We start from the raw sequence: 27,241 nt of genomic DNA on the forward strand, positions 1-27,241 counted from the left end.
CTGTTGGAGATATACGAATAACCAAAGACAGTAAGGTCTTCAGGTTTTAAACAGACCTCATCTGTCTCAACTGATCACAAAGAGTAGCTCATGATTTTAATAAATCCATGCAAGAGAAGGTGGCAGTAGTGTTACCTCTCTTCTCAGACAGTAGACTGAGACAGAGAAAAGTGTCTAGTGCAAAACGATAATCTTATTCATCAGTTTAGGGCTTCCAACCTAACAGAAGTGATGTAGTTCGTGTCCGTTGTGTCGTGTGTCGTCATGTGTCCCCCCCCCAGTCCCGCATGGCTACTCATTTTGTTTCTGTCATGGCCTTTTGTCCTGCAGTCTGTTCCAGTTTTTCATCCTGTACCATATCCAGCTTGTGTCTGCTCTCCACCTTCCTCTTAACATTTAAATTGTAGAAGGAAGATGATCTTCCAGTTCTTTCTGTCTGACAGTATTCCAGGTTTTGGAATTTGGAAGCCAGTTTGGAATTGTAGGGGTAGTCTTGGCCAGCTTCTGTAGCTCAACACTGGAATGTATCCAGATGAATTGCCAGAGATAATCCCCCAAATATCCAGCAAACCAACTTCTGATTCTTGGGCAACTCTCAAACTTTGCTGCAAAATACATGGTGGAATGAGTCCAGTCCTGTGAATTTATCCTTAAATCGGTGTAGATTTTATTTTGTTTCAAAGGTTTTATGTATTTGCTTTACATCCTCCTTCTTTTTTAATTTGAACCGATTTTTAAATTTATTTTTTATTTTTAATGGGAAGCTCAAAGCACTGGGAGGCAGCAGGGTTCTAAAAGATCTGATTTGTCTGAGAGCTTATAGTCTTCTACTGCATTCTGCAGAGATTTCAGCAGATCTTTAGGTTTTGCAAAAATGTTAACAACTCTGTGGATTAGACCTGTTCTGGGGAATTAAAAGGCTCGAGGGAATTACTTCTAAAATAAAAATGAGGAGCTAGTGTGACTACTGCAACCTGAGGTCTCTCAGGTCTAGTTCAAACTGGGTTTGAAGCCAGTCTCAATTTTCTTTTATTGACTCACCTCCTAACACCCATGTGGCCATCAGCTTTGTGAAAAGGTGAAGGTGTGCTTTTTGTGAAAAAGCAACCATCCTGGGATATGCTCATTAAGAAGGAAAGGAGGAATTTTTCTACTGATGATTACTTTGATCTTGCTGCTGCTATTTACCTTTGAGCTACATCTCTACCCTTTCGACTGTTTTTCTGAGGAACTTGGCCTGTAACAGAAAAGATACCACTGCAATAATTAAGGAAAGCATCTTAATTTTCAGAAATCTTTGTTTTATAAGCTGGTCAAAAACATTTTGCAAAATCAGCCAGTGAATGAACATAATTACCTACCTTATGTAAAACAGCAAAGTTGGGTCAAGTTGTTTTGGAGGCAGTGGCAGTAGTACACTAAACATTTTTGGTGTGGCTTAGTTTTGCAAGCTTTTCACTGAAACCTGTAATTGATTTTTTCAGTGCAAAAATAAATGTTTTCAGATGAATTGGAATGCTTCCATAATTAGTAGTTTCAGTGTATCCATATCATGATCACAATACTACCATTGAGAGTAAGAACCCTTTTATGTTCTGTATATACATTTTGGAGGATTTCTCTGAAATTCTAAACTTATGAATAAGTATGCTACGTGTGCAGTTTGTTTATTTTCTTCAGTAGTAAAGCTTGCCCTTTCAACATTCTTTTGTTGCCAGGTCTGTCAATATTTTTTTTTTCCCTTAAAGTGTTTACAGAGCTAATCAACCTGCACAACTTCACTGCCACTCTGGTGTACTTTACTATTTCCATAGCTGAGAGTTAAATCTTTGCTAACATAGTTGCATTAAGTACCTCCAGAGGCTCAACTGATGGTGCAAGCTGGAGTTAGCCTAAAGTCTCGGGGCACGTTTTCTTTTTGCTGTTCTTGTTGCAGTGATAATCTCCAGCAGAGAGAATGAATGATATTTAAGAAGTTACCTTTAATTGGTGGTGGTTTTATTTGCTGGAGTCCATCTATTTATCTCCTTAAATATTAAACCTTGATTTCCAAGAGTCAAGTACAGAAAAAACTTTTTCCATAGGATTTAAATGTACAAAAAAAAAAAAAAAATCTCTGAGGCTGTTTTGTCACTTCCAAGTAGTTACTACAGCTATATTCAGGTTTTCTGAAAACTGCAGTAGACCAAAATAATATAGTAAATATATAAATTTATTCTCATATTTAATCTAAATGTGAAATCTGTGTATTGCGTGGAATTTAATATGTTTCAGCATACTTTAAGGTGGTTCTCTTTGGTCTCTTTAGATGCATCACTACAACACTCGACTAAAAAATCTATTTAGTGTATTAAATTATGAACGGACTATAAACACGAGTTTTATCGGCTCTTCAGTGTTTGGGAAAGATGATATCTATAAGACGTGGAAGAAGTTTGTTACAAAGGTTCTTGAATCAGATGGTGAAATTCCTCATTTCTACTATGTAAAGGTATGTCTCTTTAATTACATATTCAAACTAACTTTTCAAAGTCAGCTTGTGAAAGCTGACCTTCTATAGCTGTAATAGCTGTGATCTGAGTGCATAATTATTTCTTTTTCAAAATAAACTTTTGTGCATACCTAACACAGAGTCTGGTTGTTTTTTTGGGGTGGGGGGTTGGTTGTTTTTTGAGGGGGGGTGTCCCTGTAGTAGCGCTTCCTTTACTTGGATATTTTTCTGTCCATCTTTCTGTCATGTAGCAGCTCTTGCTTCTGCACATGCACTGGATTTTTGCTGTTACATTTACTTGGGTATAAAAATGGGACAAAGATATAAACTCAGATATGCTTTTAGGGCCATCTTCCTAAAAGAAAACCAGGAAAAACTTGCTATGTGCATTTGGATAAATTCAGCATCTTTTTAAAAATAGGTCTCTCAGTATCATTAGTTTCTGTTGAAAATGAACACTTGAACTCTAGTGTCCCCCCCAGCAAGTTTCTTCTCCCACTTGAAAAAAGTGAGTGCTTGTCACATCCTACTGTTTGAAGGAGTTTCTTCTTAATACTTTTGTTTTTCAGTTATGTCTAGCAGGCAACCTTTTTTGTTTGAGCTCAATTCATAGCTTTGAATTGGGGCAATTTATACAGTTGTATGTAAATTACACAGATTTATATATATTGTGGTGGGGCTCCTCTCCTGTGCTCTCATATGTCAATTGTTGTCCTGTCTTGAAATTACTTTCAGTGATTGTCTCGTTACCTTTCAAGCCAAAGAATCATGTCATTGACATAGTTCTCCTAAGATTGTTGCTTCTTGAGAAGGTTTTGAATTTTGACTATGACAAGTAAAAGCAGAGGTAAGATTGCAGTATGAGGTTTAGGAAAGGTAAAACATCTGTGTTTGCAGCTTTCCAAAAGCCTAAGATGTCACCTCCACGATCATATGGAGAGGAAGGTTTCTTAAAATATTTAAACATATAAAAATATCACCAGTAAACTTTAGTTAAATGATTGAAGGTTCAGTGTTAGATTTAAGGTTGCATATGCTATCCTCTGTTAATAACAAGAATTGTGCTAAAACTAATGTTTTGGTTATCCCTTATAAGGGAAAACTCATTGAGTGAGGAAAGGTTTTGCAGATAAGCAAATGAGTTTTTGTTTTGTCAAAGATTTGGATTGAATGGTGCAATAATTTCACTCCTATGTGATTTATACTTCAGCCTTGTTTACGTATTATAACAATACTTTTTTCATACTACCACAGCGTTTACAGTGATACTGATGAATACATAATGGAAGATATTTCTTGTATTTCAGGCTGATGTGTCCAGGGCTTATGATACCATTCCTCACAATAAACTTGTGGAAGTGATTTCACGGATCCTAAACCCTGAGAAAAGAACTGTGTACTGCATACGGCGCTATGCTGTGATTATGATTACCACAAGCGGAAAAGCCAGGAGGTTCTATAGGAGACATGTATGACTTGCTGATTTCTTCTGTTTGCTGCTATAGATATATTTCCGTCCAAGGAATATTTTGGTTTATAGCTTTCTTAGTCACAATTTGAACTAAGCAATTGCTTCATAAACCCTTTTTTAATAGTGTTGGATATTTTCCAGAGGTAGCAAAGCTTCTTTTTACACTTTTTACTCAATGTTAGTAAGAATAAAGATAAATGTGTTGTGGAAATAGAGATGTGTGAGGGAGATATTTCATTTTAACAATAGCAGCATTGTTGGATTAAAATAATGCAATAAGGCTGGCCCTTTGACCTTCACTGAATAAAAGAGTCTGGTACTGAATTTTCTATTGCTTTTGTCATTATTTCTTTACACTCAATATACAGGTTTCTACTTTCAAGGATTTTATGCCAGACATGAAGCAGTTTGTGTCCCAGCTTCAGGAGAATGCCTCATTGCAAAATGCAATAATAGTTGAACAGGTAAATATTAGGAGGCTTGTTTTCAACTGAAAAAGAAAGCTACAGAAGAATTGGAGGAAGATTGGGTTTTTTAATTTAATGTACGTATTATGTGGTGACACCACCTCTCTTCTAGTTACCCAGCACCTTCTGTAGAAAGATTTTTGTCATCTCTTTGATGTTTATAACAGGCTTTCAGTATTCAGTGGAAGGAGTGCACCAGGCAAGAAATCTGACAAAATGTCCTAGATTTTTCCCACATTTTCTCATTGTCTCAAACTTTCATTTTAACCAGTGTTTTCTTTTTCCTTTCCTAATTCCATTGTTTGTTGCAACAGTTCTCAAGTGAGAAATTAACTATCTGGTAAAGAAGGGCTTCAACACTTGCTATCTCCAAAATGTACAGAAGTAAGAATGAGCAAAATGTATTCTGAGCTAAGTAGCTAAGGAAATAGATATGGCATCTTGAATAGCAAACTGCATGGAATAGAATAATTACTTAAAAAAAAAAAAAAGCTTATTTTAATGATTACCTGCCAAGTTTGATAAGAATGAACTCCTCTTTAGAAGAGTTAAAATACAGCACAAAACAAGATTAACTCTTGTATTTTTTGTTTAAAGAGATTTCTCACTTTCAGTGAATTAAAGTATGGTTAAAAATGATATGTATTTTAAATTTACTCCAACTGACACTTTGTTACAAGAAGCAAGCATCCTTCTGTTGTTTTAATTCTTGTGCTTCCGAGAACTGTACTAATTCCAAATGTTTGTTCTCAAGACTTCCTTCTGTGCAAGGAGCATGACAGAGAAAGACATAGAAGTAGATGATATGCTCAATCAGTTTCTTAATACGTTTTATTGCTTGGCATCATGGTGTTCCATGATAACAACCTACAGGATTCCCGAGCATCAGATGACCAGACAGGTATTTTCTCACAGGCTACTTCCTCTTTATTTTTTTTTTTCTAAACTTGCCAGTGAAAAATTTTGACGTAGGGTAATCTATGCTTCTAACATACAAGTAAAATGATCTTGTATATCTATGGACATAGGAGTAGAATATACAGTGTGGGTGGTGCACAATTCCAGGATCCTACAAAGTGCAAAGAGCCTAATGAATACATGGATGAAAATGAAAACTGTCTGGATCTGTGGTGATGTGTATGTAGGTTTTGTTTTGTGTTTTTTTTTTCCAGTGGACATCTGATTTACATAATGGTGCTAGATATTACATGAACAGCAGCATTCTATTTCAAAATATTTTACATTTGAAAACACTTTCTGTGTGTGTATGTCATTACTTAAAAAAGTATTCTGAGCAAAGTACCATATCAGCCTGGGTGTCTGTACCACAGGTGCATCACTTTAGCTTTTCAGTACAAATAACCATGATCTCACATGGCTCTATCGAAAAGGTGGGTGCATTTGTCTGGTGTCTAATCTATGCAAATAGGAAACAATTTTGCTTTAGTTCTCATGAAGCCATTGTTAAAGGGATTTAAACTGTTCTAAATGAATTTTTTCTTACACAATTTTTAACACAAAAAGCTTTATAAATATTGGGTGGACAGTGACACATGGAATTGTTAGTAATATGTGGCAAAGAATGTGTTTGGCAGCAGAACTGGCAAGTGAGTGTATCTGTACTTGGGGAATTGTAAAGAACATGACAGTTACAGAAATTGTCCTGCAGGATAGAAAGTGGCCAAAAGAGCGAGGTCTCATACATTGTAATAATCCAATATAATATACCAGCACTTTAAAAAGTGGTTTTAGATGTTATTTGACTATTTTCCCATGTAACAGTAATCAAAACTGCTTTTCTCCTAAAGCAAAACAAAAAAAGAACTGCACCATTCACTTGTTGGATGTGAGCAGGTTTTTAGTGTGTATATTCAGATCTTGATTTTAGGTGGGTTTTTTCTTACCTTAGGGGTTTGAACTACTACAGTCTAACTTTTCATAAAGTTTTCTCTGCATCTTTTAAGTTTATACAGTATTTTTAGTTTCAGTACATTTCTAAAGTACAAATCTTGTTTTGTTTTGTCCCATTTCTAGAGCTTAACTTTTAATGAGACAAGTTCCAGCCTGTTTACTTTTTTTCTTCAAATGATACATAACAACATCCTGGAGATTGGGAGCAGGTAAAAAAGGAGTTAGTTTTTCTTTGTATGGTGTGTTTGGTTTTTTTGGTTGGTTGTTTTTTTATGTTAAGCAGGATACTTTTAATTGGCTTGGGATTTTTGATAGCTGTTTTGTAAAGATTTTTATTTCATGTTAATTTGAAATCTGCTTATCAGTTTAAGCTCCATAAAAGCATGAAGAGTTTGGAATAAAATTCATAGTTGAATAAAATTTCTCTTTCCCACTTGGATGATGTTAACTATATGCAGAATGCATTATTCTATAAATATGTAACCTTCTTAATGTAAAACTGCAGATGTAGTTTGAAAGAAAAATACTTTAAAATGTTGGGATCCATAGTGGTGAACAAAAGCAAGGTAACATCCAAGCAATCATGCAAAAGCCTTGTTAGTCATTTCCCTCTAGTGCAAAATTAAACCTTTTCTGCATGGCCTTTCTATTTGGCAAGTTACAATAAAATTAAAAGGCAATAACAATAGGAATTAAAACTACTGGCAACTCCAAAATTAGGAATCAGATATGATAGAGGGCAGTAATACAGATTTCTTTGTGTGTTGCTAGAGTTACTGATCTGGTATTTACGTTTTGCCTCTAGGTGGCAAATGTGTACCATGTCCAGAAAGCAAGTACTTACATGATCTTTGTAAATTCAGAGTGAGGTATATCAGAATGAATAGCTTCTTGCTCGTGAAAAAATACCTTTATTTTAGAATACTTAATCTCCCGGGATTGTGGGAGGGGGACAAAAGCTTTCAAGGATGCAAATAGAAGAGCATTTATAGGTTTTTCTAGCAGTGATGCTTACGTTCCCTTTGGCAGGATCATGAGAATGCTGATGTGGCATGCCGTTAATAAGGACTAACTGACATCAGTATGTTTAATAAAAGTTTAATGGTTTTAAAGAAAGCACATCCTGACAAAGCCAACTTCACACTTATTTAAATTCAGTCATAGCTTGGCTAAACCAATATTGTTTGTCCTGCAATGACTTTGCCCTTTTTAAGTAGCTCATTCTCATTTGTTCAAAAAAACCCCCAAACTGCAAATAAGTTTAGTAAATGAATACACTCTTTAACTGATGGTTCTCAAAAAGCCATCACAGTTAGTCAACATTCACTTGATGTTTTGAGAAAAATGCTGGTTGTTGAGCTGGGGACCTAGAAGGAATCTTTTAATACCATTTGATACACTTATCAAAAGTCTGGAAAAATGTAAAATTACTGCTAGCAGAATTTGCAGATGACTCAAAACATAGGTAAGATCACTGCTAGAATGTAGTATGTGGCTCTGGTGTCCAGTTGCATAATTTCATTCTCTTCAGTTTCACTAAGCCGTTCATGTAGTAATGGTAAAAAGGACATTATAATATCTTACTATTTCAATATAAAGGAGTGTTGTGAAAATAATTGCCTTGGGTTTTGTGAGGCATACTCATTCTGTTGCTGCCATCATAGAAAAGTCCACAAGATATTGGGAACTCTGTCTACAGTAGCATATCTAGATGTGATGCATTAGTATTACTATGTGCGGTCATACTGGCTTTATACAAGTAACAGGATAGGGGAAGAATTAATGACCCTCCCCCTGGCTATGTCTATATGAATTCTTGGAAGCCATGAGAAACAAATCAAGATTTACTCTTTTGCAAAATGACAACTGGCAACTTCAGTGAACTTTTCAAGTGGGGGTGGGGGGGTTGAGTATAATTACAAATAATAAGGGTTAGCAATTCACAGGATGTAGTGGTTTTTCCTAATTAAAGTAAGATAGCTTCATGCCTGAGCAGTTAAATGAGGAAATAAATGTGATTTACAGTATAGCTGGGATGTATAAAACCAGATCACATGCTCTGTTGGGCCAAGCCATCAGTATTTTCCCTAAAATTAAAGTGATATTTATTTGGCCCCACAAAAAAACCCCACCAACAAACCCCCCAAAAAAACCAAAACCCCAAGAAAATATTTTCCTTGGCCAGATCATGCTGTGCAAGTATAAACAAAGAATAAACACTTCCATTTAAATTATTCATATAAATTATTTCACAGTTAAACATTTTTACTCTGACTTGTGCTGCTAAAAGAGCTTTTTCTCAGAAAACTTAGCACGATTTGATAGTGGTGAACATTTATATTTGAATTTAATGTGGATGTCTGCTGTTTCTGAGAAAAGTTGGAAGTGTTCCATCTCAAAATCCACCTGAATGTAATTCCTGATGTAGATGTACAGTATGAGCTTCAGCCTGTGGATTTTTAGTGGGGACCTGCTAGGAGCTGTTTGGATAATAATAACAAATAAATACATTATAGTTTGAAAGATATGTCCAGTGCATTTTGTTTCTTGTACAAGTAACTCGTTTTGATGAAGCTATGTAAGATGTAACATAAAGAATTGCAAAGCTTAAATGAAGGGTGGCTCTGCAGCTGAAGGAGGAAGGAGGCATTGTGGTTTGAGATCAGTTATAAAATTTCTTTCATTTAATGACAGTTGTCTACTGGAGTTTGTTAATAAGAAAGGAATATGTGTATTAGTGGTTTTTTTCACTGTTTAACTTAAATCTTCTGGAGCCATATTTAGATTCTTAGAGGAAAGAACAAACAAATTTAAGGCTAACTAGCAAGCATGTAGCATATTTCTTATTGAAACATATAAGTTATACTTGAAAAAAATAAGTAGATGTTTAATGGCTATTGCAATCATCTTGTTGCATGTTTTGATATTTTAAAAATTTTGTTGTTGTTGTTTTATTCTTTACTAGGTATTACTTACAGTGCTGTGGAATTCCACAGGGCTCCATTTTGTCAACCTTACTTTGCAGCTTATGCTATGGAGACATGGAAAACAAATTGCTCTGTGGAGTACAGCAGGATGGGTAGGGATGCTTTGTTCTGTGCTCTGTTATAGTAATGCATAATATATAGTATATGTTAGACATTTTCTCTGAAGTTTAATTTTGAATTTCAAGGATTTCCAACTCTCCATTAGGAGTGTGCTGCACACATCTCTGCAGCTTCAGTGCCACTGTGGTTGTTTTGTGGGGGAATTTCCCTCGTTGTCGTAAGGTTGGGAAGAAAAGTGCTGAAAAGAAGCTTTCCCAAATCTGTGGGTAGGAGACTTGTTCTTACAAAAAGCACAGTATTTAGGGATGCTGTAAAGAGTCTGACAAGCTCTTCTTGTACATCTAAGAAGTTTATGGTTCTCCCACACTCATTTCCACAACATCTGTGGTCTTTTGTCCTCAAACAAGTTGGGATGTTTGTTACAGGCTTTCTGATACTCCAGGCTTCTGCCTGAGGGTTTTCCAATTCACAGTCTGTAAATCTTAACATTTTATCAAGGTCACAGCTTTATTGCAGATTTTTTACAAGGCATGTTGGTTCTTGTTTGAAGCCCTGTGTGGCTCTTGGTACATCTTCTAAGTCTTTGTGCCCTGCTCGTGCTTGCTTCTTAGGAGCCCAACAGAAAGCTAGCCTGATAAAAGCTCTGCTTCTTTATTATCTGGAAAAACTTCGAGGTCCCTTTTACCTCCATATGAACTGATCCCCAGCTGAATCCCAGATTAGGGTCTTTAGATGTTCACACATCTCCCTCCATTGCTGTGAATTCCGTCCTAAGAAAGAAAAGAGAAACTAAGAAGTGTGTAGGAGTACTCCAGATAAGTGCATCTGTCTGATGTCTGTTCTTGGGAGGCTCACTGGGTAATGGAAAGTCTCAGAATTTTAAACAGTTCCCTACACAAGTAGTAGAGTTCTTCTCATAGGCTTTAGGATGCTGTGATGATATGAGTCTAAACAGCTATCTTTTGCTTTCAAAGGATGTTGTTTCTACATACTGAAACTATGAAACTGATTCAGAAGAATGCACTCTTTAATGTAGCAGATGTTTTTATATAGATTTTTAGAATGTTACTTAGGTGTCTGTTGAATGATTTTGATAGTTTCATTTGGCCTTTAAGTCAAAAAAATAACCTGGCTATTGACTTGGCTAGGCAAAGGTGCAGCTGATCTGATCATAGTGATGGCAATACTCCTGCTTTGAAGAGGAGACTGGACAAGATCATCTCCAGAGCTTCCTCTCTATGATCTACTAGGCTTTACCAGAAAAATATGGGCATGCTTGGGGCCTGAATTCTGTTGAAAAAGAAAATTCCAGCCTTTACAGTGGTAGACGATAGTCTGTTTTACATTCAAGTTATAGCTTCACAAACAAGTTATTACATGGTAAACGAAGATACACATCAAGAGTCTGGTATCTGCTTGTGTACCTGGTATTACACCTCCTTTCCTTGTCTTGTGGATTAAGATACTGCAAATTCTCCCTTGGAAAAGTGTAAAACCCTGCATCCAAGAAGCTACTGTGGAGTAGTTTGTGTGCTGTAAATTCCTGTCATGTTTCATGTAGCCAGCCCCTTTGCTTTCTTATTTTTATTTTTTTCATTTATTTTTAGGAAAGAAGCAGAACTGAGAATTTCTTCGAGACTCGATTTGGAGATCATATTTGCCTCTACCTTCTCGTGAATTAAAATGGGCACGTTGTTGCTCTGAAGAGTATAACAAAAAATTTGAAAGGATTACATATAAAAAAAATCTAACATCAGTTTCTTCTTGATTACAGAGTCCTAATACGTCTCATTGACGACTTTTTGCTGGTTACGCCACATTTAATGCAGGCAAGAATTTTTCTAAGGTATGCTATTAAAGACATAGTCTTCAAAGTAATAAGCATGAACACCTTTTAGGTCATTCTTTTTCATCTTTATACATGCTTGTACATATAGGTATATTTGTTTTATGGGTTAATAATCAAGGGCTGTTTTGGAGTCCTTGCTGGTAGCCTGTGCCTGGGAAGAATCCTAATAGCTACATTCTTGATGGCCGGTTAACAATCTGTTGCAGCTCAGATGGTGGGGGATTCCTGCTGAAGTTTAAATTAGGGACCTAGCTACTGACCTGGATGGAGGTTCTAGCAGCAATTAGTAGTGCACACTAACCAAAGCAGCTGACAGTTGTCTTTTAAGACCATTTTCCCTCAAATTTTTAAGATGTCTTAGTTACATGCCTAAAATGTTTTTATCGGGCGGGTATGCTGCTACCTTCTATTCCCAGGGAAAGAATGCAACTTTTCTCTGATCCAGTATTGCTAAGAATTTTCTGGTCATTAATATTCTGGGGTGAGTATTTGAAGATACTGATAGCATGGCAGCATGCAGCTCACACAGAAGTTTTCAAACAGTAATTCTTTAGTGCTTCAGAACTACCTTTTTTTTAAAATTGGACCCCAAAAGGGGTTCCTGCTTACCGTGGATATGAATGTACAGTCAGTGTCCAAGAAGAGTTCTGCTGATGCCAAGCCAGTTTTAAGGATCCAAAGGAGAGGTCTTGAAGAAAAGCTTAGCATCTGCAATGCAGTCAGTTGCATCATGCTTTTCAATAGTCAGAAAGATGCAGCTCTGTTGTGAGCCTGAAAGGTGATGGGGAAATCAGTTAAGTACAGTTTGAAATACTAAATAGTACATAAATTGTACTAAATAGTGGATAGTGTACTTTGAAGACTTCATTTGTCCTCATTTCCTTATCAGAACAGAATGAAATTTCTAGGGATGTGCGGATTTACAGTTCTGGAAATGATAAGTCAGACTAAGGGGCGGGGGATGCCTCAAGCTATTAATCTGTATAACATCTTTTCAGTATAGTGTTACTTGCAGTAGCATAGCAGATATTGTCCTACTTGCCCTTTGAAGTTATCGACGTCTTTGTTCTATATCAGCTTCTGCATCAGCTGTGTTGATGTTCTGTGGACAAGTAGCTAGCCTCTTCTGTGCAAGTTTTCCAGAAGTGCTTACAGATCCTATGAACTCTTTGCCACAAATGGCGTCATAACAGTTTTTTCTAATGTAGTATTAGAACTGGGGGACTCAAGAAATTAATTTTGAGGAGACAGTGTTATAACTATTACTCCCCAAGAAGAACAGCCCACCTCTTCCTCTCACCCTTTAAAAGAATGAAGCCTGCACATGAATACATTGCCAAGTAAGACAAACTGCTGCTTGTCCATGAGATGACACCACTGATCCAATGTGTAGTAGGTGATCAGCAGGCATTCTGGCAATGAAAACATCCTTAGGGAAAACTTTGTGGAGAAAGTTCAAAGCTTTTAGTCAGATAAATGAGGTTCCCGTTATGTGGATTCTCCTTGTTTTCGTTAACTTTCAAAAACAATAACTCTTCATCTGTCTTTTTCCAGTGATTTTGATCTCAATGGTTTCTGTGAGTGTGGTTTTTGCAGCCTGTCTCAAATGTTTCATGGCTTAAATTCTTAATTTGCATTAATTTGTGAAAGTTTTTCTCCATTGTCCTCATATCCTTAAGTTTATTTATTTATTTTATGTATTTACCTCTAATATCTTCAGTTTGGTTTATTTCTAGCTGTGTTCCTTAACCTAAAGAGTTGGCCGTGGTTCCCTTTATTCTTTGGTTTCTGTCCTTTTATGCAAGATCATATGTGTCTTGCAGCATGGTGCAGTTTTTTGTTTGCTTTTGCAGGGGGAGTTAGGCTAACTGTTTATATCTGTTTTAGGACTCTAGCAACAGGTATTCCTGAGTATGGCTTTTTAATAAACCCCAATAAGACAGTCGTGAATTTTCCTGTTGATGATATCCCAGGATGTTCCAAATTTAAACAGCTGCCAGATTGTCGTTTGATCCCGTGGTGTGGTTTGTTATTAGATATACAGACGCTTGAGGTTTACTGCGATTACTCCAGGTAAATAGAGTTGTATACTCCAGTGTCAGCTTTACAGTATATAGTACACAGTGTGAGAAGCACAAGGGTGTCTTGTGAATGGTGTAGTTGAATTAACTGCAAAACAGATTTTACAATTCTGTTTCTGATACTGTAATTTAAACATTTTATTCTGCTGTGCGGCCTGCTATTTTGTTCATTCCATCCTGGTGGAACGTACATACCATTAACACCATTGAATGTGACACAGGTCACTAGTGACCAGAAGTCAGATACCGTATGGTGGCTACATAGTTCTGAGAAAGTTTATTCAATCACCTCAGTTCAGCTTCTTTCACCATTATGGACTGTATTGTACCTGATACCATGTAACTACATTTATTGTTCTGAAATTAATTTTTTGTACCTTCCTAGAAGAAGCAGTAAGTATTACATGAACTACAGATTAGGATTAATATTGTATAGACTTGAGGGACTAGTAATCCGTTCAACATCGGAGGTGTTCTCTCTGGTACACTTCAGATGGTAGTGTAGGGGAGAAGTAACCTCTCTTTAAACTAGCAACCTTGGCTGTATATACAAAGCAGTCTGAAGTGGCATAGAACTCAGGATGGGACAATGTATCCTACTGAAAAGCTCTGTAGACCCTTTACATGGACTCCTAGAGATGGCATTAGACATTTGTTAAAGATTAACAAGAAAGAACTGTTTAAACTGAAGGATAATATTGCTGTGATATTAACCATATTGAGTATACGCAGCCCATGCATAAATTTAAGTGGGAAATTAGGAGGTTTTCCATCACCAGTGTGGTGAAGTTCTTCAGTAGTCTTCCAAAACAGAAAAGCTTGGTCAGTTTAGGAAATGAATTTATATGACATGATTTTCTGTAACAACAGAGGACTAAAATCAACAGCCAAAGAGACTTATTCATTAGCTGTATTTCTAAAAGAAACAGTTTATGTTGATGAAGGCATTGGTGCTACTGGTCTGGGAGACACTAATCCAAATGCTGAGGGTGTTTGTTACAAGGGCCGCCTTGCTTTTGATAAGCTTCACTTAAGTAACTGGAACACCAGGGTGAACTGAGGTGGCTTCCAGCCTAAGCTCCTGCATTGCATGGATCACAGAGTATAACCTGGTTGTCACTGGAGTCATTAATAATGGTCTGGCTAGACAATATGTTTTAGAAATACATCCAGTTTGTGTTTAAGATTATTGGTTTGGTTTTTTTAGCAGGGTGAATTACTCAGCCCTGAGGTATTGAAGTCGTTCCTTAGCTAATAGCCTTAATGCCACAATGTCCAGTCTGTTTCTAAATTTAATTTAGTTATAGTCATCTTTTACCTACTGTCTCATTGATTAGCAGGCAATCTCTGTAACATGAGAAGTTAAATGAGGCTTACATTACAGAATTTAATTTAGTCTGTTAGCCCGTGGAGTTTGTTTAACTACTTTCTTTTTTTTTTTTTCTAGTTATACCTGTACTTCTATCAGATCAAGTCTTTCCTTCAATTCAAGTAGAACAGCTGGGAAAAACATGAAATACAAATTAATTACAGTCCTCAAACTGAAATGCCATTGTTTATTTCTTGATTTACAGGTGGGAATATGGAAATGGATGTTTGGAAATATTGTGATTAGTGATAAGAGCATTAAAACTGCTTTGAGTTCTAACATAAGAGTTGATTTTTAGAGGTCATACACATAACTTGGAAATGTCGACATCAACTAAAATGTGGGGTCTCAGCACCTTCCAGAATTTCAACCTTCAAAATATTGTTACTTAGGTACATAATAGAAATCTTTGAATTTTAGCATCAAATGTTTTTTTCTCTAGATCTCTAAATCATCTTGTGCTATTGAACTTGAAAAAATCATATCGTGACACTAAAATCTTCCTATAGCTCTGTTTCTGTTCTGTTCTAGATCAACAGCCTTAGAACAGTTTTCATTAACATCTACAAGATATTTTTACTTCAGGCTTACAGGTAGGTCACTGTCTTCTGCAGTGAGTCTGAGTATTTCATTATTCTTTCTTGACACATGGAGGAGCTACGGATTAGGAAAAAGTATGCCATAAAAATGTGAAGTGATAAATGTCAGTAGTAAGTCACGTTATTCTTGTTTCAACACTGTTCTTACGTAATATTGTTAGATTCAGGATATAGGATTATATTGATGTGTGTGTTTAAGTGACACTTCACTAAATGGATTTTCATTTTCGGTGGATATTGACAGCTGACCTCAAGAAAAGCAGTCTGTTTTGCTGCAGGAGGATGATGAGAAACCTTATCACTCATTAACCAGTTTATATTTAGAACTTTGTATCTATTAAAATTATATAGAACTTTGACCTGTATAACTTTGCCTTAAGTGAGGTTTCATTCTACCAAGTTAATTGCAGTTTCTTAGCTGCTGATAATGACTTAATTGCTCCTTAGCTGGTAACACCTGGTTGGTTTTTGTGAGCTGTTCTTGACCAGCAGAGGAAGTGAATGTTTTAAACAAGTATAAAGGGAAAGAAATCAAAACTGATAAGCAGGTTGGGAGAAAATACTAATCTCTGTGCCTTGAAAACATTGAATGATTGGCAGCACCAAGTAATTGTTCATTTATTGTTTCAACGCAAAGAAGGTATAAGAGATGCTTTCCTCTTTACAGAAATCAGGTGTTGCTCTTTTGCTAGGCTTATACTTGTTAGGAAGTGACATTTTAGTTTTGTTCTTAAATTCAGCTTGGTCCATATTCACCTTGTATCATTCTTGTGTCCAAGAAGTGTAACTGGACTTGTCTAGTACAGGACTGATGTGTCAAACTCTTAGACTTTGTGTTGTGAGTGACTTACATTTTTTCTCTGATGTTGGACATTATTACTTAGTTACTTCTGTTTGCTTTTATGGTAACACTCTAACAAAGGTCTTTATGCTAGAGTACCTTTAAAAAACTGTCCACCAGGCTAACAGCATGTCAGGTTAATTCAGTCAGAGCTCAGTGATGCAGTGTGGTAATTATGTTTATCCTTTAAATATTTTAAAATTTCAGAATTTCTTGAAGTGATTACGCTTATGCTGGGTTAATTTAATAAACAAGTATATACATTGTTGAGTAATTAAAAATAAGCATTGTAATTGTTGACTATACTCAGCATAAGCAGCATTATAATGTCAGAGTCTGAAGAAAAAAAAAAGAAAAAAGAGCCAGCAGTTTTAAAATATGTCCAAACAGAGGTGTAAGGGAGCATACAATACAAGTAATTTCCATAGAATTGGCTTCCAAATAGACAAAAGAGTGCGGATCCTGGTCTGTGGAACACTACGTCATTTGGAGGTCTGTTTTCCTGAACAACCAAATTTGTTGTGGGGTTGTGTTTTGTTTTTGTTTTTTCTTCCTCTCGTACTCTCTCATGTGGGTGTTCTCTGGCTGCATGGTCTGTGATATGGAATGGGTGAGGATGTGTAGTTTAACTTTCCCTGCACATAAGATAGTCGTTGTCCTCAGAAGAGTATTCTGTTACCAAGGCAGATGGCTTCAAGATCTCCTTTTAGCACAGAATTTACAAACAAACGTGATATGTGTCTGACACTCCAGGGATGTGTATATATAGGAGAGGTGTTGTATGCTAACAGTGTTGATATAGCTAAAGACTGTTGGGTGCTTTTAAATGTTGTATAGTGCCTCAGGTGTGTAATCATAGTTTCACTTGAAATTGCAAATGACTTGTGATTAAATAGGCTGGTTTTGTGAACAGGTTCCACGCCTGTGTTCTCCAACTTCCATTCAACCAGCAAGTTAGAAACAATCCTTATTTCTTCCTAAGGATCATCTCTGAGACTGCATCATGCTGCTATGCTATCCTGAAAGCAAAAAACGCAGGTATAGTATGTTAATGGCAATGAAGTAGCATGTTTGGGTTTGGGGTTTTTTTTTTAGACAAATAATCTGTTTTGAATGTGCAGTCAGATCATGTCATCTTGAGATAAAGATCAAGAATGAAAAATATGAGTGCATGATAGGAATCACAGTGCACTTTTTTTTTAAACTCAATTTCCTGAAGATACTAAAATGTCTCAGGTTTTAGTTTTTAGTCCTCCACTGACATAGGAGACTTCATTGACTACATAGGTTTTTACTAAAAAATCTTGGAGTGATTTTATAGAGAGGAGAGGTCAGACATACTTCTTAATGTCACTGAAAATGATGAGCATTATTTTCCTGTTCTGTCTCTAGGGATTGCTTTAGGTAACAAAGGTGCATCTGGCGTGTTCCCTTCTGAGGCAGCAGAATGGCTCTGCTACCATGCCTTCACTGTCAAACTGGCAAACCACAAAGTTGTTTACAAATGCCTGCTTAAGCCCCTAAAAATCTGTAAGTATTCGATTATTTTTACACTTTGAAATATGGTTATTTGTAATAAAACTTGGAATCTAATGGATTTTTTCAACTCTTCTTATCATAAAGTGTTGTTCTAAAATGTACATTAATGAGCTTTCTGATTTTAATCACATTTACTAAGTATAAGTAGGCAAACTAAAATGGTATGTTTTTCAGCACTGCATGTTCTAGAGCCTTGTTCTTAAGGGACAGCTATTGATACTTGGCACTCAATAAGTTTGTACAGGTCAGAAGGCTTAATAAGATTGGGTTAATCAAATAAGCATTCTCAGCAGGTTTAACTAAATGAAATATGAATGCTCAGTCTTCTATTTTTAAAAATGTAGATTAACTGGCAACTAAAGTTCTCCTGCAATGTAAACTCTTACCAAAAAAAGTGTCACTGGGGTCACTTTGAAACAGAAGCACTTGCTGCGCTGCATATGCTGTATTGTAATAGAGTTGAGTGGTGCTGGCAAATCTCTGACTCTTCTACTCAGCGAAAGAAGCTGTCTGCGTACCTGGCCTCTGGGGAGCTCTCTCTTTGACCAGTTGTCCCCAGGCCAGCCACAGAAATAATAGACTTTTCAGTTCTAAGATGTTAAAAGTGAACAGCAGTAGGTTTTTCTGAAGCAGTCAGTACTGTTGAATTTAGCTGCAGTGAAGGCCAGACTCTCAACTCTGACTCTGTAATTCTCACTCTGAATGAGTCATTACTTGGGCGGTTTTATTATACAATACCGAGAAATTCTTCAGTCTGGTTCCAGAATAACCCCTATTCATTTTGAAACGTATTACAAGCTTCCCTTGATACCTGTGCTGAGGCTCAGTGCCCCAGAAAGAGAGCAGTTCTGCTTTTGGAAGTAAGCATTTCCTTCCCATATCAAAGTCTTGCAGCAATGCCTGAGTGCAAACAGTCTGAGTTTTTGGTGGTGCAGGGTGAATGTATCAAAGAAGACACTTAAACATTTACAGGAAACAAACTGATAGTTGGGATTGCACGAGGCACATTCCTAACAGCTATGGACTTTCTGTATGGAGCAGAACTCCAGCAGCCTCTCCCATAGAAGCTCCTTCTCTGAGTTACTCACTGACACCAAAACCAGAGGCACCATGTCTGATCACTGCTGCTGAGAAGCCAGTTCTGTTCAGCCCTTCTAGAAGTACCAGGGGAAGTAGGCCTGCCTCCGGGAAGGGAAGAGATGGCTGCTTGCTTCACTTGGAGAGGACAGAAACTGAAGAACTGAGCAGAGAAGGCAGTAGTCATGCCCAGTAGGATAATAGCTTCTCTGGGAGCTGTGTCACTTCTCTAAGATCCAGATAGAGCACATCTGAGGTTTTCATCTATAATGCTGAAGCTTTTGCTCTTGGGATCTTTGACTGGCAGACCACAATCCAAGCCAAAGCTCCCCCATCCTTCTCTGTGCATGCTCTGCTGTTGAATCTGACAGTACGTTCAGGGTGGAGGTGCAGCCCCAGGCAGCTTTATTGTTCAGCAGAATCTCATCTTCCATGGGTGTGTGCATCTGCCATAAAAGTGGTCTCTGCTGTCTACAAAATCACACCACCACAGATACCAGGGAAAATGGTCTGGAAAATAGAGGTGGAATTTTCCTAGTTTGAATAATGATTGTAGTTAGGTTCCTTCTGCTGTACCCGTACAGCCCCTTGCCTAACCACAATACTGACCCAAAACTTGCGTGTGGTCCAGGCCTAACTCTGTATGCACAGTTTCTAACCTAAGAAGGGAAAGCTGACCATCTATCAGTTGGCTTCTCTGGCAGTGAGAATTGCCCTTGCAGAAATGGAATAACCTTGCTTCCTAAATTCCTGAGGAGAACTATTGATGTTGTACTTGCTGAGTATTGTGGGGGTGGAGCAGGAAAACTCCAAAGGCAAGCAGAAAATTAGTGGTGATGTTCTCTTGAAAAGAGTAATTTCCAGGTATTCTTTCATAAATCTTACCTTCTCTGAGGCAGAATCTGTTCTTCACATCCATAATGTGATGGATGTAAAAAGACAACTGTAAAAAGACAACTCCCTCTCTTTATCTACAAGGCCCAGTTTCTTTTGGACATATCTGAGACTTCAAGTGCACTGCTGAAAGATCAAGGGTTCAGAGATTTTTGTTTAACAGCTGCCTAAACAATTAGCAGGCTGTGATTTGTTTTTACTGTGAAACTTTTCAGATGGAAGCTTTTGCTGTGATTGGTCAGCAGATCAGTGGAGCCCAAGTAACTTGAATGCCATCTCTGAGAGATCTCCATTTTCTTATAGCCCTCTGAAATCTTACCTGTACTTCCACTAGCCTTGTTCCACCTGTGCTGCAAGGTTGATAACAATAGTTGGTGGAGCACTTTTGTAGTTGCTGTTTTTTATGGAAAGCCACCAAAACATCGACTAGGTAATTTGGCAGGAGGGTAGCTGTTTGGGATTATCTTGTCGTGCAACTTGAATACTTACCAGTGACTGTAATTTTGAGAGGTGCTTTGACTGCATGTATATTTGCTTCCCACCTGCCTTTCTCCTTCCTTTAAGAATTGGTTGAGGCTTTAAAAATCATTTCAAACTGTTTTTGAAAAGGAGCTGAGAAGGCACCAGATGCACAGCCTAGGGGCTGAGCAGGAGGGAAGGTGAGGCATTAGTGTGCTGGTACTGTAAGGCTGTACAAAGACATCTTGTGATCTCTACTGATAAGTTATATGCATACCCTTGGTGTGAACGTGCATCATTATCTCCATGTCTCCGAGACGTCTGATCATAGAAAAGGCTATTTTTCAGTCACCTGATTGTACGTGATGTTTATATTTGTGTATTCTTCCAAATTTAGTAAGATACTAAGTCTCCTGATCCTGCAGGAACTCACTAAAATCCATTTAAAGAGACAATGATAGATAGTTTTTTATTCAGTCTTATAAGTTAGTTTTGTTTGGCCTGCATCAGACTCTTTCTTGGGTAATGTTATTATAATCAGAACATCATGCTGTAGAGAAGGTTACCACAGAGCTGAGCATTATGTGGAGATACTGGGGCTAATTTTAAACACTGTATTTGAAGTTCTGTCTTACTTCTGGAAATCAGGTAGCAAGTGTGGATGTCAGAGTAGCTGTGACAGGGAAGTCACTGGTTCTCAAGTGTGTTCCTGTAAAGTTAGCTCAGTATCTCTATATGGCACAGCGATCTGTAGCACAGAGATAACCAAGGCTGGTAATAGCACCTGTGCTGACTTAACAACTACACTTTTTGTTGTCATTTTGGAGTTTGTAGCGGCTGTATAAAACCTATTACCCCTGTAAGATCATGTTGTTGACAGGAATTGATATAAACTTGATTTTTTTTCTTGTGTCCCTGCACATGCCTTTCCATTACTCTCCATGGGAATCGATTGTAACCTCATAGGTTTTGGGGAGGAGGTTCTTCCCACTATTCCAAAACCTGTTAAATATCAACATCAGGGGCTTGTCAGTGCAAGTTGTTGTCATTCTTCAGAGTTAAGTATTTAAAACATAGTTGCTGTTTAACAGCCCTCCTATTATTACTAGTGGGCAAAGGAGCAAGAGTCTTTCCTTATCATGATAAGATATAAATACATCGTCTGTCTCCTTTCCAAATACAGAACAAATGTTTATTGAGCACTTCTGCCTTTCTGCACCATTGACAATTTTGCCAACTCTGTTTAGGTAACAGACTTAAACTGTTGCTAGGATTTTACATGTTCTTCCTAATCCTTAAAAAGTCCTTTTTATTATCTATAATTCTGTTGATGATAGACTCAATGACCTGTGTTTCAAAACTGTTACGTCCTCTTATAAAAATTTCATTCCTGATTGAAGAGCCTCGTTTAGTCTCCAGAATTTTCTATCTTAAGAGTGGCTTTCCAGTTAGCCTCTCTTCTCTTACAAGGAAACACAGCAGAGAGAATTGCTGTTGGCAGTGTTATAACAAAAGGTGCGTTTTCCACGTGATTTCATTTTTTAAAAAAATCTTTTTGTATGTGTCAGTTCCAAGAATAGGCTACTTTGATGTTATATCTGAAAGTAGAGGAGAAAAGGAACAGTCTGGGAATACCTTCCTGCTGTAGGTAAATATTAGCAACCAGATAAGGACATGTCCTTTGTCCCTAGCATTGCTTAAAATAGGATCTTTCAAAGTAACTATGCTTTGACAGAAGGCCTTTTTTGGCAGATATAGTTATTGAATAAATGGACTTACACTTTTCAAAAAATTTTAAAATTCTCAAATCCAAACAGAGAAATGTTACAAGGACATAGTAGGAGGAGTTTGCTCCTTGGTTTTCTTAGTTTGTTAATATTTTAACATAAGATTTTTAACCTTTTTATTTATTAGCCTGATTTAAGGGTGGAAGAATAGTAGCATATTTTATTATAGCTGTTTTATCCCCATATTCCAGGTGTTCCAACTTTTAATTGGATTCAGCTAGTACTGATTTTACTACTTCATTAGCATTTTCCCTTAAACAGAATTGTTAGTTACTTGCAGTAGTAATGAATTGTTTCTGATATTTTGATAGGTAAGATGCAGCTATTCAGGAAGATCCCAAAGGATACTATGGCACTACTGAAGACGGTGACAGAACCATCTCTTAGTCAAGATTTCAAAGCTATCCTGGACTAACTGGCTGAGGTTTATTTCATAATTTCTCTTTAGATGACTTCTCTCTGTAGTTTATTTTGGTAGAGTGGACCAAAAGAAACTTTACTCAGAAGATTTCCATGTTTGTTTCTCAGATACCACACAAGGACTTAAAAAGAGCAGACAATTTTGTTAATACCTTCTTGTTTGCGTTTGCCTGTAAGTTCACAGGCTATTTGAAGTAATTGACTTGGTTTCCTTCAGTAATTCCCATCTTCTTGATGAAGACATCATTAAACTATGTTCTGTACAAATAGATCTGCTTTCTTGTTTCAGCATGTTGTTTCTTCAGCATGTTCTTTGCTTCTCTGTGTTGCAGACTATTTTATAATAAATTGTCTGGTTAATTGCAATAACGCGTGCTTGTCTCCAATACCTTCATTTTATAGTAATCTTCAACATCCCACCCAGCTGGGTTATGTCCTGAAAGACAGTAACTTGCGCAGGGCAAATGCATGTCATGGCACTACCTAGCAAGATATGCAAGTTAGAGATTTTATGCTTTGGAGAGTGCAACTAATATATGCCAAAATTTCAGTGCCAAAGCTGGTATATTTAATGTATGTTTTATATGTTTTGAACACTTGGTGATATAGAACGATGGTGGTGCATTTATACCTACAAAACAAAAGTTCTTGATTAAATAATATACTGAGTAGATGACTCTTCTGTCTGCATTTCCTGTTCTTTATTTAGGCTTAGCTTTGGCTCTATCATGTTATTGAGGGTACTGTCTAGCCCTGGTGCTTGCGTGTGGTGCAGGGCTGAATTTTGCCCTGTGGCTGCTCCGATAAACCTGCCCATGTGTTTTTTTTCCTCTTCCAGGCTTGTGTGTTGAATTTGCATTGGTCTAATGTAGGGCTATTTTATTAGGATTTTTCTGTCTGTGTTATAGGCTAAATAGCAGTTGCTGGGAGGTTTTATCAAAGTGGATGGAGGACATCTTGCTGGAGTGAAACACAGCGTAAGCAATGTTACTCAGTAGATGTTTTCAAAGCATGACAGACCACCACCACACAGAGATCAGTAACACAGCTCCTAGAAGCCAATTTGCAGTATTGCAGTGTGTCCATTAATAGCACAGCTCAGTTCAAACTGTCAAACGTAGTGTCATTCATACAGTTGTTTTTTTTCTATAAAGTGGCACAGTTACAAATAAAATTAAAAAAAAGCCATAGAACAATTGCTCCTACTTGAGTAGAGAACAGATGAAGAACAGCTCAGTTGCTCCCCAGCCAGCAGCTCAAACATTTACAAACCCCCATCCCCCTCAATGTTCTGTGGTGATACTGGTGTGGGGAAACACCAACATGGACACTGTCACGTAAGAGAGGCCTGACAGTGCAGGAAGCTTTATTTTATCAGATCACATGGCAGGAAGAGGCAGCGAGATGCTCCAACGAGGGCCTTGGCAGGGATGAGACTTGAGCACTTGGAGAACTTCCTACTCTTCAGCTGGAGCTGTTCCTCCCTGTGGCTGTTCACTCCTTACCCAGACTTTCTTCAGCTGTGCATCCCTTCCTACCTGCTTCTCTTCCCCTCTCCTGCTGTAGTAGTTGTGGGAGATACAAATTTTGACTCTTTACCACTTACTGTACAGGCCCTGTGTGTTTTGTTTGTCATGTTGAAGAAGGCTGTGCTGGTGGGCAGCAGTAGGGATGAATGCATGCTTACTTCGTCCTGGTGTTCTGCATGAACCTTCAGAGAAGGATGAGGCAGAGGAGCCCCATCATTTCCTGAGAGCCAACGAACACGCCTGTTTTGAAAGAATGGTCTGGAATAGGGGTTGGGCAGCCTGAAAGGGTACCTCATGAGCCAGGGTCCTACAGCACAAATCCATATGGGGAGGATGGGCCCCTGGGAAGAGCAGGGAGCCTTTCTGCAGTGAACAGCTGTCCCAAGGCAAGCTTCCCAAGCTTCAAGCTTCCAGGGTGATCAAAAGGGTGTCCTGGATAACTGGGGTAGAAAACTGGAGCAAGAACTGTGCTGAACTGGTCGGTGTTTCAGAAAGCATTGCAGATAGGTGGGCTTGGGAGGACTAGAAGAAAACCTCTCTGCTCCCATCCAAGAACATGGTAGTTATGGATAGATTTGCTTCTAAGCCTTTGAACTTAGACTTTTCCATGTGTGCTGAGACATACCTTGTTTTACTTTGTGTGTTTTAATGTTAAAGACAGCAGTTTTTAATGTCTGTCAGCAAGCTCCCTTATAGAAAAGGATGGAGCTGTTTCCACCTTAAGGCTCAGAACAACAGGTCCTGTTTCCAGCATCATTGTTTCTTTATGTGGCTTCCACAGGATGCTCAAACATGGAGAATGCCGAGAATGTAAACTTCATTGATGGTTGGATTAACCCATTTCTGCGCTGTATCACAGTGGATACTGTGACAATAAAAACTGCCCATCTGGTCTCAGTTGAAGGTGTAATTTTGTAAAAATGCATAAAGTGTAACGCTTGTAACTGCTGTTTCTGAAGGCTATTTTTAAACAGATGCAAATACAATGCAGAAATCGCAAGAGAAGACTATTTCATTTAAAAATATCTTCCATTCAAGAAGGCAAGTGAAAATAAGGCTTGAAACTAGTATGTGTTTTAGCAAATGGAGAATTTTGAAATTTAAAGAAGAGCTGGCAGTCTGTACTGGAAACTTGTACTTACTTGCTGCTGCGGTTTATGACAATTGGAAAAAAAATGCTGTGAGCATATGTGTAAGGAATAGATTAACCATAGCAGTGGCATAGATTTAATGCTCTAAAATGAGGTTTTTATACTGTTGGGAAAGTAGAAATATTTCATAAACCTACTTCTGTAAGAAATTGTTCTAAAAGAAATAGTGCAATATATTATGGTGGCAAAAGATTTTCTACTTAATTGGTAGCAAAGTAGTACGTCAAACAGCAACTGCTGACCGGAAACATTTGGGTGCATTGAATAACTGGAAATATTAAAAGTATTAGCTTAGGAGCATTCTGAACCTGTAATGTGGATTTTCAGCAATCATGGGAAAGCTGGGAAAATTGCAAAAGATTTGAGGGTTGGGGGAAGATAAAGATTGTCTCAGTATTTAGGAGAAGGTAAGTAGAGAGTTTGAGAGCCAAGCCACTCAGTGTAACTGCACTGTGCAACCTATGTTGCAAGTGTTGCAAACCACTGTGCAAGTCAGCCCTGGAGGCTTTATATGGGGAAGAAGAGTGATAGGGCTGAAAATCGTTTTTTAGTGTTTCTGTGCAGGGCTGGAAGGGAGGAATTGGACAGAAGCCCCTCTAGAGGAAATCGTAGCATCTGCATGCGTCTATCAAACACATCCTTCTCCCCACTGCTTCCTTTTGGGAGGGGATTATGGACTGTGAGTCTCAATTTGAGGTAGGTATCAAATTTTGCAATGTAAGGAACTGCCTGTGTTCCAGAAGGAATATACTTTTCTCTCTGCAGCTTTTCTCTATTTATTGTTTTATGATAATTTGGATGCTTCCTTATTTATAGTGCTGTTGCAATGCTCCTTCTGAGGCTTTTTCCTTTAATAGGTAATTGAGCTCCTTGTCTTATGGCTGTGGATTCTGCTTAAGGCGGAACATCACCATGCCTGTGTCTGTGTCCTTTACAGATTTACCCCAAAGAATCCAGGCTGTTCTTAACAGTCTAGACAATTCCAGAAAAGTCTTGTGTGTCAGAACGGTATGAGTACACAGCAGAGTATTATAGCAAAGAAGATCTGATGGGATATGCAGAGCAAAAATTGGGAGGAGAGTGAGCGGAAGTAGAAAGTGCTTACTATGTTAAGACTTCGACACAGATTCAGTTTCATGTTTGCATGCACATGCTTACTCAAGTAACAAAGTCAGTCATGCTTTTCAAGAGAAAATAGTGCCTGTAAGATGCTATGCTTCATATGAATAGGAAGGGGAAGATTGTAGCACTAATTTTACTGGAATAAGGCTACAGTTCTGGCACAGGAGTTTTAGTAGAGGTCACATCAGAAGTGCACTGAGAACAGAAAAGCAATGTTCCTGTGGGAGTTGCTCAACAAATTTTCTACTTCGGCTAAACAGTAACTTCAGCTATTGTATTTCCCTGCTGTGAGTTGTAGTTACTGGTGCTGAAAATTTTCTTCCACTGAGTCCCGTCCCAGGCTGAACTGCGTGTCCAGCGACCCACGAAGTCTCCCTTCTGGTGAATGGGAAGGGGCAGCTCAAAAGTCAAGAAGTCTGTGAGTGCCGTGACAGTGACTTGAGATAGATTTATAGACTTGAAAGTCTTGTATATGTAGTTTAATTCTTTTCTCAGCTTGTGCCTGTATTAGTTGGATGTGTTTTTCTTTAAGAACAGACCTCTGACCAAATACTTAAACCTGCTGCATATACTCTGCATATATGATTTTAACAAACATCTAGCTATCTGTAGTCAGAGACATGAATATAGAGTGTACACTTTAGTTAATTAAAAATTCTTGTTTATGTATTTACAGCTTTTATATGAATATATGCTCAAAATTGCAATTATATTGGGGTTTTTTGATTATTCATTCTTTATGGAAGCGTTTTTTACTCATAACCTTTCAAATTTAATTTGCAACAGGCAGAGTGGTAATGGAAATCTGTGTCATTGTCAACAGCCTTTACAGTGCACAGCTGCAGAACATCAAGAAGTTTGCTTGTACCTTTGTGACTTCTGAGGTTTCTGCTCACAGAAGCTGTTTCCATGCTGGGGTACCTGCCCCTCTATTGACTTGAAGGGCTGGGGCTGTTGGCAGGCTACCATGGGGAGTTGCTGGACATCATCACGCAGACCATTGGCCAAGTCCATGGCTCTCAAACACAAACATGTGGAGCCCAGGCACTTAACTGTTTTGCGGGTGATACTACTCATTCCTCATAGCAGAAGGGCCAGGAGGCTCTGGCCTGGCAACTGCTATGCACACAGGTGGTT

The 27,241-nt window shown here is 37.8% G+C and overlaps 1 protein-coding gene across 1 annotated transcript in view; it reads left to right on the plus strand.

Moving 5' to 3' along the window:
* TERT (telomerase reverse transcriptase) overlaps positions 1-22,297 on the plus strand; it is a 34,796-nt gene extending 12,499 nt beyond the window's left edge. The window contains exons 5-16 of the mRNA XM_072851331.1: positions 2,309-2,491; positions 3,799-3,960; positions 4,331-4,426; positions 6,464-6,549; positions 9,306-9,419; positions 11,162-11,233; positions 13,124-13,309; positions 14,765-14,891; positions 15,218-15,279; positions 17,040-17,164; positions 17,519-17,656; positions 22,194-22,297. Of these exons, the coding sequence (XP_072707432.1) occupies positions 2,309-2,491; positions 3,799-3,960; positions 4,331-4,426; positions 6,464-6,549; positions 9,306-9,419; positions 11,162-11,233; positions 13,124-13,309; positions 14,765-14,891; positions 15,218-15,279; positions 17,040-17,164; positions 17,519-17,656; positions 22,194-22,297 (1,455 nt within the window). The remainder of the gene's footprint in view (positions 1-2,308; positions 2,492-3,798; positions 3,961-4,330; positions 4,427-6,463; positions 6,550-9,305; positions 9,420-11,161; positions 11,234-13,123; positions 13,310-14,764; positions 14,892-15,217; positions 15,280-17,039; positions 17,165-17,518; positions 17,657-22,193) is intronic.
* The last annotated feature ends 4,944 nt before the right edge of the window (positions 22,298-27,241 follow it).

This window comes from Ciconia boyciana, chromosome 2 (assembly GCF_034638445.1).
Source record: "Ciconia boyciana chromosome 2, ASM3463844v1, whole genome shotgun sequence".
Classification (NCBI taxonomy): Eukaryota; Metazoa; Chordata; class Aves; order Ciconiiformes; family Ciconiidae; genus Ciconia; species Ciconia boyciana.